At 44.5% G+C, this 22679-nt stretch overlaps 1 protein-coding gene across 15 annotated transcripts in view; it reads left to right on the top strand.

Moving 5' to 3' along the window:
• The window catches only part of LRRFIP1 (LRR binding FLII interacting protein 1), a 193995-nt gene that overhangs the window by 126511 nt on the left and 44805 nt on the right, over positions 1–22679 (top strand). For 7 of the 15 annotated variants that reach the window (XM_075317511.1, XM_075317501.1, XM_075317502.1 and 4 more), the window contains 9 exons: positions 1612–1662; positions 2222–2278; positions 2485–2547; positions 11271–11354; positions 13634–13678; positions 13811–13870; positions 17311–17388; positions 20031–20066; positions 20919–21044. In XM_075317511.1, the coding sequence (XP_075173626.1) occupies positions 1612–1662; positions 2222–2278; positions 2485–2547; positions 11271–11354; positions 13634–13678; positions 13811–13870; positions 17311–17388; positions 20031–20066; positions 20919–21044 (600 nt within the window). The remainder of the gene's footprint in view (positions 1–1611; positions 1663–2221; positions 2279–2484; positions 2548–11270; positions 11355–13633; positions 13679–13810; positions 13871–17310; positions 17389–20030; positions 20067–20918; positions 21045–22679) is intronic. The other 8 variants (XM_075317507.1, XM_075317506.1, XM_075317505.1 and 5 more) reach the window with 4 other exon arrangements.

Raw genomic sequence — 22679 nt, 5'->3', positions numbered from 1 at the left:
CACTGATGCTATCCCTGAGCTTTCCGTGCCATGTGCCCATAGACTTGTATTGGTACCTTTCGTAGGTGATGCCAGTAAAAAAATAGACGTGTCTTTGTGATGCCTGCACGGACACGTGGTCTGCAAAAAAAATACGGTTATATAATTATGAATTGCCCACCCCATAGACCACAGGGGTGGGCAATTCATTTTCCCAAGGAGTCACATGAGAGACCGTGATTGGTGTGGAGGGACGAATTAATAGACTAAAATTAATTCTGCCCATTATTATTAAAATATTATTATTTTATAGAAAAAAATACCCTGGCGACAGGGAAAGATAGAAAGAGACAAACGCGGCGCCAATCTGAGTGTAGTGAGTTTTTTTATATATAAAGGTGTTGAAATAGTGGAACTCTCACCTGGTTCAGAGGATAGAAAGCCTGGAATAATCCAAGAGGAGTTGATCCACTTTGCAATAGGATTATGGTGCAGCATGCAGCAATCGCACTGGATACTATAGAGGAGCCCTCCAGCAGGGCCACTTAGTGAAAGACGTTCCAAAGGCAATTACCAGTTTTGTGATGCTCCTGCTACCAATGGTGGAACATAGTAATTGTACAACGTAACATTGAGCAGAATAAAGGTTGCCGACACCCTTCTATTTACAGTGTGAGCCTCCACACAGACCCTAAATACAGTATGCGCCCTTACACAACCCCCTACATACAGTTTTTGCCCTCACATAGCCTCGTTCATGCAGTATGAGCCATCATATAACACCCTATACAGTATGAGCCCCCATATAGTCAAAATATATACAGTGCGAACCTCACATAACTTCCTATATACGGCATGAGACCCCACATAACCTCCTATACACAACCTCCTATATACAGCCCCCTATATAGTATGAGCTCCCACACAGCATCCCAAATACACCATGAGCCCACATATAGCCTCCTATATACAGCATGAGCCCCCACACAGCCTCCTATATACAACATGAGCCCCCACATAGATCCACAATATACAGTGTGAACCCCACATGACCTCCAAAAAACAAATAAACATCACCACATACTAACCTGTCTCCTTTTCCCCCCCGGCGCGCTGCTACGGCCTCTGGTGCACTGAAGCTCCGAACAGCACATGTGATGTCATCACGTCTGCTGTGTCACATGCTGATTGCTGGAAGGAGCCAGCAGACCCTCCTACATCAATGTATTCATCACTGTCTAAATCCTGAGCATACTGATAGTAGTGACATCGGGTGGCAGCTGCATGGTGCTGTCTGAGTGCTACTGTATTGAGCCCTTCGGCTGTCTCGGTCCGTGGGCCGGACTGAAACAGCAAGAGTGCCGGATGTGGCTCGCGGGCTGCACTTTGCCCGACTCAATCACAGACTATTATCGGTGCATGTTCTATTTGTGAAAACTACGGATAAAACGTGTACATCTGAATATATCCTTAGGGCTAGCTTTTTTGGTAATTTGGGACAATCTATCAGCAATGACCCTGATGTACTACTAAGACAAAACAAGAGGAAATGCACGGTCTCTGTATTTTTAGTCCTGTCTGTCTACTTTCTTGTGATCTTGCTTATTTCATTTTCCCTTCTATCCTTTGAAGGCTTCTGATGAAGATGATGTTATGTCTGTGACTAGCAGGAGCAGTCTGAGGGTCAGTAACCTGTGCCACCGTACCACATCCTTTGCGTGCATAAACCTGTGTGCTGGTGTTTTACTAACATGCTCTGCATACACCACATAATTGTATAGTAGCGCTCAATTACCGATCTATCTGATGTAGGATGCAGTATTGTTTGGTGGCCTCACCCCAAGTGTCATGTGCAGAAAGTCACAAGATGAACGTCCGACTTTGTGACCTTACATTAGTTATAACTCACTTAGTAAGCAGAACAATTAGAATTGACCTCGTTTAGTGCAGTCTCTGACTCTTCATATGAATGTATGAGAACTATAGAAGCACTGTTTTACTAACCACAGTGGAGCATTACATGATGATTATGCTTGCTCTTTGCTTGTGCTCTTACGGGAGGTTGTCAGAATTGTCACACCTATCATGATCACTTGACACTGTCACGTGGGTTTAGTTACGTCACCCATTGCCTCGTAGTCAAGTATTTTGGCATGCTCGCTTGTTTTGCCTTGTGCAGGTGTGTATTGTGTGACAGGCCAGCATTCATATCACTCAGCCCTTCTTTCTCTCTTTCTAACAGACCAATGGTTACGAGGATGAATTGCTTGGAGCCACTCAGTATAGGAAATACAGCAGGGTCAGTGGAAAGCTGAAGACTGCATGTGGCAGCCAGACAGGCTGGACATATGTTCAGCTACATTAATAATGGTGATATCCAAAAATGGCGAAAAACAAATGACCTGTCAATTCAGGAGTAACTGATGGCCTCGGTCTCTGTCACACTGTGGCAGTGGCTCCATGTGGCGGATGATTTGAGTTGTGGTGTTTTTGCTTTCCCTTCAGAGCTCAACAGGCAGTGGAGATACAATCCCGTCCTCCCGGGAAGCCCCCAGGGATGAGGCAATGGTTGGTTCAGTGCTCGGTGTTTATCTGGCACTGTGTGTGGAGCTTGTGCATGGGAACTGCATACCCCTAACAGATGGCCTATGTGTGCTGACCTAAAATACCATTAATATGTTTGTGCGATCCTTTTTGTCGTAAACTGACAATAATAATGCTTCGTAATGACCATTGACCTTATTATATACAGTGATCTGAGCCGTTATAGATTTGTAGCACCATAGGGTGTAGGTTAGATACCAATATTATTAATACCCTGCTTGTAATTTTGATGAATACTCTATGCATGGAGCTGTAATAATCTGAAATGCTGGTACGAGTCCAGTATCGTGGACCGGTCATCCTTCTGCTCCAGCTGTTACTGACCTACAAGATCCACAGGAGACACTGACGTATTCTGCTATACACCCAACACTGTCGGTGCTTATAGGGAAAGGGCGTTTCTGTTCATGAGCTCATGGGTCCTTTATTAGACACATTTCAAGCTCTTGTACCGTCTTTTTGCATGTCTGCAATCACTGCATAAACTGTAAGCCTTTTATATTGGCTAATGTACCATAGTAGACCTAGATAATTCGTGTGTTTCACCTAGCAGGTATGACCCCACAGGGTGTATATGTAGTGGATTTGCATGTGTAAATTCTGTTGTGTATTACATTATTGACTTTGATTATTGAGAATATATACGAGGGGGGAAGCTTGTCCAGCAATATACAGCGTAGATAGAACAAGGCTGCAGAATGAGTTGTGAGAATCCGTCAGTAAGGCTGCTTTCACACTACGTCTTTTTAACATGCGTCCTGAACGTTTTTTTGCTGCAAAAGCGGATCCTGCTTTTACAGCAAAAAACGCATGCAAACGCATGTGTTACTTTGCAGGATCCTGTCACTGGATGTTTAGGGGCGGGCATTGGAGTCATGTGATCGGGAGTGAGGGGAACTAAACGTGCCAGACTGGGAGCCGGCTTCTTACAACTGCGGAGGTTCGTAACCAAGGTAAACATCGGGTATACTTGCTTGGATACCCGATATTTCCTTTTGGTTACGAGCGTCTGCAGCTGCTAGGAGCCGGGCTCCCTGCACACGTAACCAACGTAAACATCGGGTAACTAAGATAAGTGGTTACCCGATATTTACGTTGGTTACGAGTGTCCGCAGCTCTCAGGTGGGGGAGAGGGAGGGGGAGAGACAGAGAGAGAGGGAGGAGAGAGAGGGACTGATCACGCGAGACTGGTTCTGGGCATGCTCAGTAGAGCAAGCAGGATCCTGTCTATCAGCATGTCAGCGTTCACATGCGTTTGCGTGCTGTTTAGTCAGGATCCAGCGATTTGTAGTATTTGGACGCAGCTCAAAAACGTTACATGTAGCGTTTTTGAAAGATGTTAAAAAACTGCAAGTCGCTGGATCCTCACTATAACGTATGCAAACGCAGGTGAACGCATGTTAACGCAAGTCCATTGCAAATGCATTGAAATGAAAACGCATTTGCACTGGATCCGTTTTTGCGTTAAATCAACGTTCAGGACGCATGTTTAATAAACGTAGTGTGAAAGCAGCCTTCACTGCTTCTGATGTGAAAGGTTATAGCTTTTATTACTCTTTTTCTGAGCTCCACTCCCTGAGGTATGACCACAAAGTTCAGCTTAAAGGGAACCAATCACCAGGATTGTCATACATAACCTAAAGCCAGTGCTATACTGGCACTATGAGGCTGATTCTCTACATACCATTAGTGGTCAGCTTGGATGTTTAGGATTTGAAACCCAAGAAAGTAAAGTTTATAAAATCGGCAGCTTCTTGAGTGACAGCAGCTGAGGATCAGATAATATCTTGGGAGGTATTCATACTTATCCCCTCCCTCTTTTAGAATTAGCATAATTATTATACAATCGATTTAACTTTTCACTACCAGGACCTGTGGTGAGGTCATACCCATGTGACCAGAAGGGGCGGGACCTCACCCAACAAAGCTGGATGCCGAAAGCAACATTTTGCTGTTTGCTGAGGCCCCGCTCCTTCTGGTCACATGGGTATGACCTCACCACATCCTGGTAGTGAAAAGTTAAATAAATTGTATAATACTTATGCTAATTCTAACAGGAGGAGGGGGTAACTATGAATCTCCCCTAGATATTATCTGCTCCTCAGCTGCTGTCACTCAAGAAGCTGCCGATTTTATAAACTTTACTTTCTTGGGTTTCAAAACCTAAACATCCGAGCTGACCACTAAAGGTATGTATAGAATCACCTCCCGGCACCTCCCGATGAAGCGGAAGCGAAACACGTGTTGAGGTGCAGGGCAGCGTGTACAGTCAGGTGGTCTTTTGGTGGGTTACTGGCATCTCCTTGCAGCGGTTTCTTTCCCTCAAGCATGTAGCTTTAACCTTTTTACATCTACCGCTGTCATTATAATTCCTGCCATTTCATGATATGGTCTCTGGATAGTGCACTAGGATGTAATGTTACATTTGGTGAAAGTTGACTGACTTATGTGTATACTGTTTTCTATGAAAATACCTATAACAGTTAATTATAAAATTCTAGCTGTTATTACACAGGTAACTATACTGGTGTATATATACAGTTGTTAACTCTCTCTTACTATCTGCCACTGCATTATAGTAATATAAAAATGCCATTTAGGCTATTAACAGTATATCACTATAACGTCTAGTTTTACTACATTGCATGTTATATTCTTATTACAACTGTCATTGCATGTCTTTTTGTATTATCCTGCAATCACTATCTGATTTAACTATGTGAGACCCTTAGTGACCAGGCTGGTTATATTGAGACTATCCATATAAAAACCATGCAACTATGCAGCTTTCCATCCTGACCACTTCTGGTCTCTCATTAACTACATTGATAATGCAGTTGAGACCTTGTCGCACATGTAATCCTGACACGCACGGCTGCCCTGTTTTTTGTGCTTGTGTACATTGTTTTTAAATCTCACTTTTTGCACTTTACTGTGTGTTCCTATGTCGCATTGTCCTAAAAATAAAAAATATTTTGTAATTTTTGCAAATCTTTTTGGCACATAGCCTTTATTTCTAAATATATTGATTATATGAACAGAGTCAGTTTGAGTATAATGTATAGAATCAGCCTGTTAGTGCCAGTATAGAACTGGCTTTAGGTTATATACAAAAATCCTTCAGATTGTTTCCCTTTAACTGTCATGTGCTCATAAATCAGGACAGAGGTGCTCTGAAGAAGGTACCGTGCTTAAAAATTAGAAACATAGAAAGCAGACTATGGGAAGCACACCATATATCATGTTTAATTAAACATAAACAGATTTTAGATAAAGATTATTTTTTAGCCCAAATACTGCATTTAAAGAGTACTTATCACCAATCTGGGGCTACCACTTATTTACAGAGAATGTGTAACCACAAAACGGAAATTGAACTATTCAGACCTTCATATAAGTGGACTTACTATAAGACTCTTACTAGTACTGTACTGTAGGTTTTTCTAACTGTGTTTAAGAAAAAAAACAGTTTTATTACACATGTAAATGTGGGGCGTCAGTGCACCCTTGGCATGGCCAAAGGCTTGGTGCCCCTTTCCACCCCCTCAATCACAATCCTTGTGCATTCCTTCATGGTGATTGGCAATGTTTGCTTCAGAGCAACTCCTGATCTAATTCCACAGGCCAGCACATACTGACTTCGGAGACCGAGCACAGCAGTTCCACACACACATAAACACGGTCAGGCCACCTTCACACATCCGTGCAAAAACTAACATTTTGCATGGTCCATGGTGAAGGTACGTGTGTGTGTGTGTGTGTGTGTGTGTGTGTGTGTGTGTGTGTGTGTGTGCGTGCGTTTTACGTGTGCTGTCCCTGTAACATGCGGATAGCACACGGACAGCATGAGCTGGTATACTTACCTGTCCCCAGTGCTGCTGTCTCCTGTGCTGCTGTTACTTCCAGGTCCACAGTCAGTGCAGTGAATATTCATGAGCAATAATGAGCAGGCCCTGAAGTAACATCATAGGCAGAGACAGCAGCACTGGAGACAGGTATGTATAAAAATTCTTCATTTTTACGTGACCTGTTTTTTCTTCAGTACATGTCGCACTGATGTCGTACGAATCACATCAGTGTGCGGTCTGGGTGACACCCGTGCTGTCGGCAGAAAATGGACATGTCACTATGTGGACCACACAGACATGAGTGTTCTCCATAGAGACATGCGGACTAGGTCAAAAGTCAAACATGTGTGCAGACCTATTGATTTTAATGGCTCTACGTGTGTCCGTGTCTCTGGTACGTGTGAAAACAGACGTCACACGTACCAGACACACTATGTGAAGGAGGCCTCAGTGTGTGCAGCTACAGAGTTCTCCTCTCCCTCTCTTGTGTATAGCAGCTATTCGCTGCACACAGGATCGTAAAGCAGCAATAGCCAATGCTGACCTAATGAGAGAAAGATGAGACCATGCACAATATCGGTGAATGCACACTCTCCTCTCATTCTCCTGTGTATAGTGTCCACATGTTGCTGCTTAATCCTGTGTGCAGCAAGCGGCTGCTATACCTATGACACACCCGCGCCGGGGCCGTGTGGTGACTTTGTACCGGGCAGCGGTTCTGCTCGTGGGGCGCCGCAGTGGTGTGGCCCGGCTCTGTGACCCCAGCAGTGTCGTATTAGTAAATATGAAGGGGATGATGACCGTTTTTATTCGTGACAACACCTGTGGTATGCAGAAAGTTAAGTGCCGCCGCTGTGGGATGTTTCTCCCCGGGGTAGATGATGACGCGGCTTACATGGTGTAGCTCTCCACAGGTAGAGCTGGGCCCCAGGGTGGATAGGGGTGGTAGTAGTCTATGATGGTGGGCGGGCGCAGACGAATAACGGAGCGACATAGGGCTGCAGTTTTAAGGTTTTTACTCACTGTAGCAGATTCCAGGGTAACATGACATGCCAGTGACTGCCTTTGGAGTGCTAGGGGTTTGCTGTGATGGGCTCCAGCTGATCCCTGGTATTTCGGAGGTAGAGTCCGGTGCACCTTTCTTAAGTGTAGCTTCCCTGGTCGTCTCTTCGCTTGTTTTGCCCTCCTGCTTTGCTCCCTCGCTCACTAAACCCTGTGCCAGTGCCCGTGAACCCTGTTGGGTGGCATGAAGCTCTATCCCTTGTTTTTTTTGGGTCACCTTCCAGTAAATTCATGTGCGGTTGTGGATGCGGTGCTTGAAGTCACCTCAGCCGCTGGTTTTGCTAGCGGAGCCCATAGGTTATACTCCCCTAGCCTAGGGACCAGTTCCTGTGTTGCGACCTAGTCCTTCCACCCGTAGATTATATGTGGAACAAGGCCACAGAAAATTAACTCCCGTGGTCTCTAGGACCCTTTCTGTCTGTACCCGGGCCGAGCTGCACCAGCTCCAGGCCTCAGGTTTTCGCTCCTCCACTGCTCCTCACTCTCCAACTTCACACTTCACACTGGTTTACCACTTGAACTATTGTGTTCCTACTCCTAAGACTCTATCCCCCCCAGCCTGGCTTCGGGTATAATCACGCCCTTGCCATGTCTGATCAGGTGTTTCTGAGCCTGGTTGTCGTGCTTCTGTGTGAACCAGTGTTGACCTCCTTCTTACCCAGGATGGAATACCACACCTCTGGATGAGGTGCAGTACCTCTATGGCGACTGAAGCCTCAGGGGTGCTACTCATAGGAGAGGGGTAAGAAGAAAACCCCACTCCTTTACACACTGACGCTGCATGCGTGCGCACACTCGGCTGTTCTAGTGTCAGTTTGGGGTTTAAAATTAAACAGCATTTGTAAGCACTGCCAATCACCACATCAGGAGGGACATATTATTGTAATTGAGGAAGCATGTAACAAAATGTACAGTTCTAGGATAATTTTTATAGTGGCTAAGTCTCCTATATGAAGGGCTTAATAGTTAATGACAGACTCCCCTTAATAAAACAATAGGGAGCCCCCAGACTTGAGTATTTTTCTAAATATAATCCAGTACTAAAACCTTGCAGATGTGGCTCTAATGCCCCCCAAACGTTTCTGACTTTAGAGCAAAGTCAGGTCCGAACTTCTGGGTTGAATGCAGCACTTGATCCTACAATCCTTTTGCGTCCGCTCTCACATTGAAAAAGTGAGAACAATCTCACGCTGCCCATGGTTTTATTTTTAAAAAAGGGCAATTTCAGATCGATAAGTACAATTTCTGCAAAAATAACTTTCCCTTGAAGGTGTCCATTTCCTTTTCAAAGGTTGGGTTGATCTGTCATTATTCCTATTGATCCTGATGGTCAGCATGCTTTTTGCTCCAATATAATGTACTTTATGACCCTTACTGTAGAATACATTTACTCATATATTGCATTATATAATGATCTGTGTTAATTTGCTGATCTGTGTTCGATTGGGCCCTTAATTTGTCACATCACAAAAGCCTTTGTTAGAGTTCAGTTCACATGATATCTGCAATTCTATTTATACATGAAATTTATTGTAGTGCTGAGACTGATAAATGGCGGACCCTCAGCCCTTATGGATGCTATTCATAAATAAATACTATGCTCCGTAACACCGTATAAGGCTATGTGCGCACGTTGCGTAAATACATGCAGTTATGCTGCGCTTTGTAGCGCAGCGTAACTGCATGCGTCCTGCGTCCCCTGCACAGTCTATGGAGATTGTGCAGGGGCCGTGCGCACGTGGCGTTTTAGAGCGCAGCGCTTCGGCTACTGCCGAAGCGCTGCGCAAAAAGAAGTGACATGTCACTTCTTCCGTGCGCTTTGCCGGCAGCTCCTGCTCTGTCTATGGCAGGAGCTGCAGGCAGAGCGCATGGAATCGGCTTCACTACGGACATTTCTGCAGCGATTTAAAGCGCACATGTGCTCTTCAGATCGCTGCAGAAATTTCTGCAGTGAACTGTACGCAACGTGCGCACATAGCCTAAGGGTAATAGTGGGTATGGGCACCACTAACTCCCCACTTATAGCACAAACTCAATAGCATAATAAGGCAAGAGAATGAGCGTTTTTAAAGTGCAAAAAGTGACAGATTTTATTAGAGACATGAAGTGGACATCTTAAAAGCACTTAAAACATCTCTGGACCGGACATTGGCAGTAACACATCCAAGAACCCAGTGTCAATGGGCTATTAAGTGCAAATCAATCTCAGTCAAGTAATCACATCATACTTAGATAGAGGCCCATGACACCAAGGATTAAACATGATACATACAGTATAGAGTATTGGTGCACAGCACCCGTATGAAGGAAACAATATCCATAGCCGGTCACAGCAGGAAACCCTAGGAAAACACCCTACGTACGTTTCGATATGTTTTTGTAGTAGCCAAAATCTTCATCAGGGGAAGATCCATGTAGCCCTCAGTAGGATCGTCAGCCCTTATGCATGCTATCCATGTAGCCATCAGTAGGACAGTCAGCCCTTATGGATGCTATCCATGTAGCCCTCAGTAGGACAGTCAACCCTTATGCATGCTATCCATGTAGCCCTCAGTAGGACAGTCAGCCCTTATGGATGCTATCCATGTAGCCCTCAGTAGGACAGTCAGCCCTTATGGATGCTATCCATGTAGCCCTCAGTAGGACAGTCAGCCCTTATGCATGCTATCCATGTAGCCCTCAGTAGGACAGTCAGCCCTTATGCATGCTATCCATGTAGCCATCAGTAGGACAGTCAGCCCTTATGGATGCTATCCATGTAGCCCTCAGTAGGACAGTCAGCCCTTATGCATGCTATCCATGTAGCCCTCAGTAGGACAGTCAGCCCTTATGCATGCTATCCATGTAGCCATCAGTAGGACAGTCAGCCCTTATGCATGCTATCCATGTAGCCATCAGTAGGACAGTCAGCCCTTATGCATGCTATCCATGTAGCCCTCAGTAGGACAGTCAGCCCTTATGGATGCTATCCATGTAGCCATCAGTAGGACAGTCAGCCCTTATGCATGCTATCCATGTAGCCATCAGTAGGACAGTCAGCCCTTATGCATGCTATCCATGTAGCCCTCAGTAGGACAGTCAGCCCTTATGCATGCTATCCATGTAGCCCTCAGTAGGACAGTCAGCCCTTATGCATGCTATCCATGTAGCCCTCAGTAGTCCGATATCTCCATCTCCTGAATTCCACAGTGTGAACAGTCTTTTCCTTATACTCATAAGATGATGTTTGAACATTACCTGTATAAGGCTCCGCTACATCCGCTTTATGAAATGTTATTTTGGTCTGTATCAGCAGGTATACCGCTCACTTGACTGAGCCCTTCAGAGTCAGAGGGACCCCATTGACTTATAATTGGGTCTATCAGATTTCCATTAGAATATCTGCAATTTTTTGAGAAAAAAAATAGCATAGCACTATTGTTTCCAGTAAAAGTGACAATCTGTGATGTTGCCTCCAATACAGATATGAACCTAGTGTAAAAAGTTTTATTTTTTTTCCTACTCGGCCTAAATCCCAGTCCCTCTCTGAGGCTCCGCATTCAGGCACATCCTACATGCACTGAATGTTAATGGGGCTATGTATGTTTAGTAAGTAATAGAAAATCTGCTAATGTCATTAGCGGCACAATAAGGTTTCCCATTCTTGTCATTTCCTTCCAGACAGTAGAGATGAATGGTAGCTGCATACAGGAATGTCCCTGTGCTGGGCTGTGTAGGGTTACCCTGTGTCTGCAGACAGCTTGTATCTCTCATGTTCTTCCTGTCTCCCCTGTACAGAGCGCGTATTACTCTGACCTCAGCCTGGCCAATGCTCCACTCACAGCCAAGTCACCGCAGCAGTCCACACTCAACGGAAATCGGGTCTGTTCCTTTCCTCTCTGGTTGACCTGTGCATAGTTATTGTATTTCCTATCTGAGCGGGAATATGCCAAATCATGTAATCTGCTACTAGATGAGTCCATTTTTCAGGTGTGATGCAATTTGCCATGTTGGAGGATCTATATATAACTTTTCTAGTTCATGGATTCAGTAACCTTTAAACCAGATTAATAAATTATTTAACCCTATAGTGCTTCTCCCTTCATCTGTCCTATAATTTAGCTATTACACATTCAGTAAATTCCACATTGTACTGTTGATGCTCTGCCCCTGGACTGACACTACTTATCCTATTTCAGCTGTCCTCTGCTGGTCTCCTGGCATCAGCATCTGGTGGTTGTCAAATGAGTGCTTTATTGTTTCTTCCCCTCCATCAAATAGTGAACACTGCAGACGATCAGCCGCCATTGATTGTAGCACTCATATAACGCCCAGATGCTTAGGTTAGGTCACCGTAGGGGGACGCACTGAGGAGTATAGAGGAGTAGCTCTGGTCTGAGAGTTCTCTGTTTTTCTCGTCACCCCCCACCCCCTCATTTTCTTAGAACCATTGACTGACTTATTGACCAATGATGTCTTTTTTCATAATTGGTCATTAAGCAAAGTATGATGTGGACTCAGGAGCTGAGCTTGCTTTTTTTAATGTTGTATTGATGTTTCGGGCATACCGACTCCCATTGCCATAGCACCCCCCTACACCCCAGACTTCCCTTAGGCTACTTTAACACATCCGGTTTTTGCTCTGCGGCACAATACGGCGCTCTGCAGAAAAGCCGCAACCGTTTTTTTTGCCGCCGGTTGCAGTTTTTTTTGCATAGACTTACATTAGTGCCGTATTGTGCCGCATGGGCTTGCGTTCGGTCCGTTTTTGACGCATGTGGCAGATTTAGCCGATGCCGCGGCCGGATGGAACGTTGCCTGCAACGTTTTTTGCTCCGCCAAAAAAAACCGCATCGCGCCGCATCCGGCCGCTGCGGTGCATTTTTCAATGCATGCCTATGGCCGCCGGATGCGGCGTGATGCGGAAAAAAACGCATCCGGCCGCCGCATGCGGTTTCTTCCACTGCGCATGCTCAGTAGCATGCTGCAACCGGAAAAAAACGGACTGGCCGCATGTAAAAACTTATGCAAAGGATGCGGTGTTTTCGACGCATCTGTTGCATAGGTTTCACAGCCGGCTTGAGCCGCACCGCTCAAACCGGATGTGTGAAAGTAGCTTAGGATGCATTTTTGAAAACTGATGTGGACTAGTTTGTGTATAGTTCACTCTCTTTTCCCCCTTCAAAAATTAAGTCATTGACAAAAATACACGTTTGGTATTGTTGTGTCCCAAAAACAAAGTCTGATGCCTGAAAATATCAAGTTGTTTAAGTAATATGTTAAACTTCAAAAAGAAAAAAAAGAAAATTGATTACCAGTATAACCATTTTTGGGGGGCTTGCTGCAACAAAAAAAAACCCAATAAAAAGCAAACAAAATTCCATACATACCCCAAAATTGTATGAACAAGACTTCATCTTAGGGTGGAAAAAACATGTGTTTATATAGCTCCTACGGAATGAAAATTATGAAGTCACAGGTTGCAGAAAATTATAATAATTAATTATTATTATTAATAATAATTAAAAAGTATAATTTGTCCCATAAAAAACAATCCCTCATATGGCTACATCGTTCCCCTCTCCCCCCCCACCCCACCCCAAAAAAAAAGACTCTTGGAACCATGGGAGAAAGAAGAAAAAGCACTAAAATGAAAAAACGTCCTTGGCCACTAAAGGGAGGACAGATGGAAGGGAGTGTGACTACAGAGGGCAGACTCCTTTATGAGGAGGTGCACAGAACCTACGGCTCAGGGCTCTTCTGGTGCTTTGTGTTCAGTATGTATCTCGCAGACTGAACACGAACAGGGTACATACAATATACCCACCTGACTGAGGTCTCCAGCATTATTTGAGCTTATGCGCTCCATTTAGAACCAATTAGTTGGCCTGTTAGGTGCCAGATGGATACAATATTCTTTAGATGTACCCTGTTTGCAGCCTACATTATAATTGCACATACCTGATAATATATGACTGATTGTATGGGACGTCTTCATCTAGTTGTGTATACTTTCAGGGAGCTTCGAGCATAAAAACCTGCTGTAATATGTATGATATAGCGTCATGCCTACATTTATATTGGAGCTCATCTTGTCAATCATTGATACAAAGACAAAGCATTTCTCTTCTGTTTGCTCACACTTTCATCCTCTTTTCCAGCCATCACTATTGAACTGCAACTCTCTACCTTCCAGATCACAGCGGGTGGGTCACTTCTCAGTCCTCCACTTGCCTTTACTTTTTTATTTGGTTACATTATCTCACATAACTGCCCTTTTTGTTTCTTTCTCCGGCTGTCCCCAGCTGACTGTCTGCTTTCTGTCTTCTTGCTGATAGGGATCTCTGTATGATGAGGGTGTCACCAGCAGTAGCCGGAGATCATCAAGTTCACGACCTGTGAGATTATTTTCCTAGTTGATGATGCTCTTCCTTTACAATAATCAGTATATGAGATACATATATATATATATATATATATATATATAGATAGATAGATAGATAGATAGATAGATAGATAGATATTATAAATATAATATACAGTGGAACTTTGGATTATGAGCATAATTGGATCTGGGAGTGTGCTCTTAAACCAAGTTGCTCTTATATCAAAGTGAATTTTCCCATAGGAAATAATTGAAATGCAGACAATTCGTTCCACAGCCCAAACATTTTTACTGTATTTATAAAAACCTATTACAGCAATACAATATAATGTACTGTATTCATATAAAATTATTACAGTACACGAATGCAAAATACTGTACAGTAAAAAACATATAAAGCAAATTAAACTGCATGTTAGCTTACAATAGAATTGTTGGTGTGTGAGAAATACAGAACCAGTGCAGCACATTTCTTGTAATCCATAAGAAAGTACAGTATTATATCCACAAATGCAAATTTATAGACGTGCTATATAGTATATACTGTACTGTACAATGGTATACTGTGTACAGAAAGTTACCTCCAGAAAGGATGGAACCGGAAGTGTACACGGTATTTGCTCTTATTGCAAAGCATTGCTCTTAAACCAAGTTACACATTTTTACAAAGCTTTCCTTGTCTTGCAAAACGCTCTCAAACCAAGTTACTTTTAATCCAAGGTTCCACTGTGTATAATATGTATATAGACAAAGATAGATATATGTATGTATGTGTGTGTGTGTATATATATATATATATATTTATATTTAATAAAATGGTGAAGTTTTGGCGCACGTCTTACTTTAAAAGCTGTTCTATGTGAGTGGAAATAAAAAGGGGCTGTATGGTATAAACCTCACACTTCTAACCTGCTGTGATTAATCAAAATAAAAAGAAAATGTGATGTAAAACAGCAAATCCTGCAATGTAAAACCACGTAATTTCATTCATGTGTTTGATACAAGTTGCACATGTTCTGTGTGACAGCGGCCATCTGCAAATGGGACAATTTCAGAATTGATCAGAAGCTTCTCATCAGGTTTTAAATACTGTTTTAATGAACTGTAGGTATTCGTTTGTCTCCGAGCATTATGTGCATGCGCCATCGAAGATTAACGTAATCCTGCTGTTAAAAGAGGGACTAAAGGCCCCGTCACACTAAGCAACATCGCTAGCAACATCGCTGCTAACGAACAACTTTTGTGACGTTGCTAGCGATGTTGCTGTGTGTGACATCCAGCAACAACCTGGCCCCTGCTGTGAGGTCGTTGGTTGTTGCTGAATGTCCTGGGCCATTTTTTAGTTGTTGCTGTCCTGCTGTGAAGCACAGATCGCTGTGTGTGACAGCGAGACAGCAACAACTAAATGTGCAGTGAGCAGGGAGCTGGCTTCTGCAGAGGCTGGTAACCAATGTAAACATCGGGTAACCAAGAAGCCCTGTCCTTGGTTACCCGATATTTACCTTCGATACCAGCCTCTCTCACTGCCTGTGCTGCCGGCTCCTGCTCTGTGCACATGTAGCTAGCTGCAGGACACATCGGGTTAATTAACCTGATGTGTCCTGCAGCTAGGAGAGCAAGGAGCCAGCGCTAAGCAGTGTGCGCTGCTCCCTGCTCTGTGCACATGTAGCTGCAGCACACATCAGGTAATTAACCCGATGTGTGCTGTAAGTAGGAGAGCAGGGAGCCAGTGCTAAGCATTGTGCGCTGCTCCCTGCTCTCTGCACATTTAGCTGCAGCACACATCGCGTAATTAACCCGATGTGTGCTGTACTAGGAGAGCAGGGAGCCAGCGCTCAGTGTGCGCTGCTCCCTGCTCTCTGCACGTGTAGCTCCGTGCAGTGGTAACCAAGGTAAATATCTGGTTGGTTACCGATATTTACCTTAGTTACCAAGCGCAGCATCTTCCACGCGGCGCTGGGGGCTGGTCACTGGTTGCTGGTGAGCTCACCAGCAACTCGTGTAGCCACGCTCCAGCGATCCCTGCCAGGTCAGGTTGCTGGTGGGATCGCTGGAGCGTCGCAGTGTGACAGCTCACCAGCAACCTCCTAGCAACTTACCAGCGATCCCTATCGTTGTTGGGATCGCTGGTAAGTTGCTTAGTGTGACGGTACCTTAAGCCTATAGTCTTTTTAGTTTTACCAAAAATAATTTCAGAAAAATGTCCGCCCTCGTTATTACAATCTCAATGCAGAAATATTTTATGCGTATGAGAATCTAATTATTCACTTAGTACTTCCGGTATCCTCTGCTCACAGTGCTGCTGCCTCATGGTGTATTCCTGAGGAGATTTTGGGCCATTTGATTATTTGTAAGGCTGTTTTCACACTACGTTTTTTTAACATGCGTCATGAACGTTTTTTTGCTGTAAAAGCGGATCCTGTTTTTACAAAGAAAAACGCATGCAAACGCAAGTGTTATTTTACAGGATCCTGTCACTTGAAGTTTATGGGCGGGCATTGGGAGTCATGTGATCGGGAGTGAGGGGAACTGAACGTGACAGACTGGGAGCCGGCATCTGACAGCTGCGGAGGCTCGCAACCAAGGTAAACATCGGGTAACTTGCTTGGATACCCGATATTTACCTTGGTTACAAGCGTCTGCAGCTGCTAGGAGCCGGGCTCCCTGCACACTTAACCAAGGTAAACATCGGGTAACTTGCTTGGATACCCGATATTTACCTTGGTTACGAGCGTCTGCAGCTGCTAGGAGCCGGGCTCCCTGCACACGTAACCAAGGTAAACATCGGGTATCCAAGCAAGTTACCCGATGTTTACCTTGGTTACGAGCCTCCGCAGCTCTCGGGAGGGGGAGTGAGGGAGGGGGAGAGAGAGACTGATCACACCAGGCTGGTTTCTGGGCATGCTCAGTAGAGCAAGCAGGATCCTGTCTATCAGCATGCCAGCGTTCACCTGCATTTGCATGCAGTATAGTCAGGATCCAGCAATTTGCAGTATTTGGCCGCAGCTCAAAAACGCTACAAGTAGCGTTTTTGAAAAAAGTTAAAAAACTGCAAGTTGCTGGATCCTCACTATAACGCACGCAAAGGCATGTGAACGCATGTTGACGCGAGTCCATTGCAAATGCATTGAAATGAAAACGCATTTGCACTGGATCCGTTTTTGCGTTAAAAAAACGTCCAGGACGCATGTTAAAAAAACGTAGTGTGAAAGCAGCCTTAGGAGGCGCTTAGCAGATCTGTGAGTAGAGAACAGGCTGATTGGCCGTCTCCATACCTTGTACTGTGTGACGGGTCCCCACCTTGTGCCTTCCACAGATTCTCACTCATCCTTTCGTGGAGCTCCATATTCCTATTCACTAGTCTATATTTTATCATTCTCCTATTGCTGTTTCTTTTTCACTGTCACGCTAATGTTCTTTTCTTTACCTTTCTCTGCTTCATGACTATGGAAGCCCTCTGAGTACAGTTGTTACCTGGGCTCTGGGTCTCGTGCCTCTTCTCGTGCCAGCTCTGCCCGTGCCAGCCCGGTGGTGAGGACTGCTCTTACTCTCTCCTTTGTCTTTCTTTAATGCTTTTTTCTACAAAAGTTTGTACTACATTCTGTTTACCTTAAAGGGAATATGTCAACAGGTTTTTGCTATGTCATTTGACAACACCATGATGTAGGGACAGAGACTCTGATTCCAGCAATGTATTAGTTTACTGGATAGGGGTCATGATACAATCAGTTTTCTCTGCTGCAGAGCTCAGTTATTGAGCTGTGTATAACCCATTCACAGCATTGATTGTCAGCTTTTTTTTTTTTTGTACAAAGTATAGTTTAAGTACAGTGTGTTACAGAGCTGCAAATCAATGCTGGGGGCAGGGTTGCACTAGGAGAAACAAGGGCGGCTTGTGCTGTAATGATAATCTCCTGCTGATAAAACACTATTGAAAAGGCACAACACAGCTTAAGGCTATGTGCCCACAGGACTCTGTACCCGCGGATTTTGCCGTGGAAAACCTGCGGATTTATCTGGATTTTCTAGATAAGTCCGCAGGTTTTAGCGAGTACAGACAGTTCCCATGTTATCCTATGGGACATGGGAAGTGTCTGTGTCCATGCTGCGGCATGTGCGGCTGCGGAATATGCTGCAGATGTCCCGCAGCCGCACGTAACTGCATGTCAATTATTCCTGCGGAATTACCTGCGGAAATCCCGGCACTCTACTATGAAGATAATGACCAGGACTTCCGCAGGTAAATCGCATGAATGTCCGCAGATTTACCGCAGCTATTTCGCTGGAATCCCACATCTATGTACAGCTGCGGATTCCAGGGAGCTGCTGCGGACATACCTGTGGATATATCCTCAGGTGCGAGCTCCCATGGGTACATAGCCTAATACGTGACATATTGCTGGAATCAGGGTCTCTGCTCCTACATTATGTTCCTCTCAGATTACATAGCAAAACCTTCTGACAAAACCTCCCTAAAGGAAAAATGTGACGTAAAAAATGCTATTAACCTGCAGTTATGGGGTTAATCTGCAGGTAATAGCATTTTAAACCTGTCCGGTACCTGCACATTAAACCCCACCGCTGGGAGGAAAAGAACTTTAATCATCTCACCACTGTGTTCAGGCACCGGCTTGGGTTCAGTCACCTCTCTGTGTATGAAAAACAGCGACTGTAACGGCGCCCCCCACACTGACTGAGAGCCGCTGTGTATTAGAGGAAGCTGTCAGTCCATGCAGGGGATGGTTACAGCTGCCGTTCTCCATACACAGAGTGGTAACTGAACCCTTGCCAACACTGCCCTGTGACTGAAACCGGAACGCTGCCAGGAGTATCAAAGTTCTTTTCCTCCTGGCAGTGGGGTTTAGTGTGCAGGCACCATACAGGCTTAGAATGCTATTAAAGGCAACCTGTCACCAGATTTGGGGCCTATAAGCTGCGGCCACCACCATCAGTGGGCTTTTATATACAGCAGTCTAACATGCTGTATATAAGAGCCCAGGCCGCTGTGTAGATCGTAAAAATCACTTTATAATAGTTACCTTAACGGTCGCTATGGTGGAGTTGGGCCGTATGGACGTCTCCGTTCTCCGGTACCTCCTCTTTTGGCCATCTTCGTCCTCTATCTGAAGCCTGAGTGCATGACGCGGCTACGTCATACACACTCGCTGGTCCTGCGCAGGCGTTCTACAATACTTTGATCTGCCCTGCTCAGGACCTGAATGCCGGCAAGTGTGGATGACGTAGGATGCGTCATGCACCCCAGCTTCAGAAAAAGGACAACAAAGATGGCCGAAAGAGGAGGCGCTGGAGAACAGAGACGCCCAAATAACCCAACTCCAACCCTAACTGCATCAACCTTTTAGGTTAGTATTATAAAGTGTTTATGTTATACCCCCGGCCTGGGCTCTTATATACGGCATGTTAGAATGCTGCATATAAGATCCCACTGGTGGTGGCCGCAGCTTATAGGCCCCAAATCTGGTGACAGGTTCCCTTTTAACCTATAGATTAACCCCATATCTGCAGGTTAATAGTATTTTTCCTTGTGACCGGCTCCCTTTAATTTCAACAATGGCACAGTTTTGCTAAACTTGTATACTCCATTATGTTATGTCATATTGAACTTTATTTTTTGCATTCTGTGTTTTATAATTGTAGAGATCTGTGAATAATTCTAGTTTATAAAAAAAGAAAAACAAACAAAAACCTAAATGTGACATGCATGAGCTGAACCATAAAGGTCCTGGGCTATCCACGATGCTAGTTGTGTCTGTCTCTTGCTGGGTGCGCTTGCATCTCTGAGTGTTACTGCTTTCAGTATAACAGTACCTCACACATTTACTCTGTGATCAGTCTTCAGAACCCACAGGACCTCCGTTATTTTGTCGTGGGTCCTCCAGTGCCCACTCAGTCATCTGGAGGATGTGTGTGTTCCTTCAGTAGGCAGAGTGAGTGTGCGGGCACGACGTGCATTGTGCGCCAGCGGATTGTTCATCTGTATAAGATTTCTAACACTTCCATCATTTGTGTGAAGTACCCAGCCGCTAATGGCAAATGGAAATTCAGAACCTGCTCCACGTTTCACAGTACATGTTACTGCTAAACTAATGGACCCCGGATTGACCACTTGCTGTCCAGAGTTTAATTTTTTTTTCTTTTTTTCAACATTACAGGTTGAAGAAAGGTCCGACAAAGACTTTGTAGAAAAGGTATTGCATTTTTTGCTCTGATTACATGAATCTACCATAAAATAAGAGTTAGATAGGGGTTAAGGCTTGTCTTAAAGGGAATCTGTCACCAGGTTTTTGCTCCCCGATCTGAGAGCAGCATAATATAGGGACAGAGACACTGATTCCAGCGATGTCACTTACTGAGCTGTTTGCTGTCATTTTGATAAAATCAATGTTTTCTCTGCTGCAAATCTAGCAGTTATACAGAGCTCATGGAATATGCTGGACTACCTCGCAGCACGCCAAGTAGTCCTGTAATAAGCTACTGCTGATTAATCAGTCATTTTATCAACACTACACTAAGCAGCTCAGTAAGTGACACCTTGCTGGAATCAGGGTCTCTGTCTCTACATTATTCTGCTCTCAGATTAGGTGGCAAAAACCTGGTGACCGTTTCCCTTTAACCAGGGAGCATGGCTTTTAATAATGAACAAAAGCTCAGAACTTCTGATAAGTATATTATAATAAGTTGGCTAAATTTCTTTTCTTCTAAATATTTGTCAGAACAGTACAAAAAATGTCCTACCCCATTTAGGCCTTTTTTTTTTTTAATAATAATAATTAGTGATGGGCGAATAGTAACTATTCGGGTTCGGTTAATGCTTACCGAATACCGAGTACTATTCCAGTACAGAAAGAAAAATGCTCGGGTTCCCTATTGACTTGCATTAGGTTCGTTAATCGTGACGAATACCGGAACAGTACTCTGGGATTCGGTACTAATAATCCGAACCTGAATAGTTACTATTCGCCCATCACTAATTTGTAATCTAATATTTTGTGAGAGCTTTGAAATTATTACATTTACCAATTTCTTACCTTCTGTTCCAGAGCGGCCGACCAGTCTCCGGTTTATCTGCGGCAACTCTTGCCTCATTGGGTGGGACGTCCTCTCGTAGGGGAAGCGGAGACACCTCCATATCTGTTGATACAGAGGCATCAATTCGAGAAATAAAGGTGAGTGTGCAAACACAACAGATTTAACAATCTATTCAATATGTCTACCATTGGGTTGTACAGTTGAGATTTGATACTGCGCTATGTTCAGTATTTCCTGTAGAAGGATTGTTCCAAACTACATGTAAGGCTGGGGTCACACGGGGATTAGTGCGAGTGCTCGCATGACACTCTGCACATGCTCGCAGCACAGTGGGAGCCAGTGTCATGCGACTGTGGTCTGATACTGCAATCAGACCACAGCTGCGGAGGGGAGGGAGGGATTTATCTCCCTATCTCCATTGCCGGCTGATGTGAGAATCGCATTGCACTCTGCTGTAATGCGAGTGCAGTGCGAAGTTTCGATCGCCCTTATAGACTTGAATGGGTGTTAGTGAAACAGGATCGCATTTCACCTGCAGAATGCTGCGATTTGTCTTCTCGGTCCGATTAGGGCTGAGAAAAAAAATCGCTCATGGGAGCGGCCCCATAGAGTAATATTGGTCTGAGTGGAATGCGGTTTTTTGTTTTTTTTATCGCCTTGTACTCGCTCAGTATTACTCGCCATTTGTGCTAGGCCTAATAGCAATATTTGCTGTTGTAGAGCGAAATAAACTTTCGTTCCGTACCCATTTGTCTAGAACCTGTTTGTGCTTGTTCTTTCTTCCTGTCTCATTCAACTATTTTTCTTTTTAAAATCTCAAGTTACCCAAAAACTTGTCTCTGAAAACCCAAGACACCTGCTTTGTTTAGGACACATATTTAGTTACTTGCTTTGTTCCAAGTTTGCTTATTTGGTTGAATTGTTGCATTAGACGTAGTAATGGTAGCTGAGCCTGTACGACAGACAAAAGTGCAGTTTTTGAAGGAGTGTGAACACAAACTATTAAGCAAATATTGAAGGAGGAGTGTAAATACAGCGCCCAGCCTTCTATATGCAAACCAAGAAATAATGAACTGCAACCGCTGCACTGAACTTTGCTGCCCATTTTTGATGCGGTTCCAACATGCGACTTATCTCTTTCCTTGCTGATTTGAAGCACTTTTAAATCTGCATCGTATCAGATTTCACTTTGTATTGTTTTTCACCCATTCAAATGAATGGGAAAGAAAACACATAAAAACCCACGCAAAAAACACAAGCATATTTTACCTGCCAAGAGAAGCTTTTGGATTATAAGATACACTTTTCCTCCCACAAATTTGGGAGGAAAATGTGGGGTGCATCTTATAATCTGAATGTTGCTTACTGGGAATGGTGAAGAGGGGTTGCAGGAGCAATGCCGCGGGTGGTATGCTGTGCTAGGGCCGCCGACCGAGGGCACTTTGCTGTGTTGTGCCTACGGGCACTATCCTGAAAATATTGGTGGTGCAGAATTCAAAATAATGGTGCCCAGAGTCAGCACGTGCACAGGTGGAGCTCTCGGCTGAAGATCCCATTTGGGCACGTGACACCTCCGGGCTCCATTTTCCTTAAGTCTGCTGCTGGGAGAGCAATGTGCCGGAGGCAGTGCGTGCGCAGATGAGATCTTGAGCTGAAATCTGTGCACGCGCCCGTAGCCACAGCACAGTTCCCTCAGCCCGCTGCTTCGGCACAGCGCCCGATGCGTCTGCACAGCGCCCGCTGCTCCGGCACAGCCCACGCAGTATCGCCCT

The sequence above is a fragment of the Anomaloglossus baeobatrachus genome, chromosome 7 (assembly GCF_048569485.1).
Source record: "Anomaloglossus baeobatrachus isolate aAnoBae1 chromosome 7, aAnoBae1.hap1, whole genome shotgun sequence".
Classification (NCBI taxonomy): Eukaryota; Metazoa; Chordata; class Amphibia; order Anura; family Aromobatidae; genus Anomaloglossus; species Anomaloglossus baeobatrachus.
Note: the sequence above shows the minus strand (reverse complement) of the source record. Positions and strands in the feature narration are given on the sequence as shown.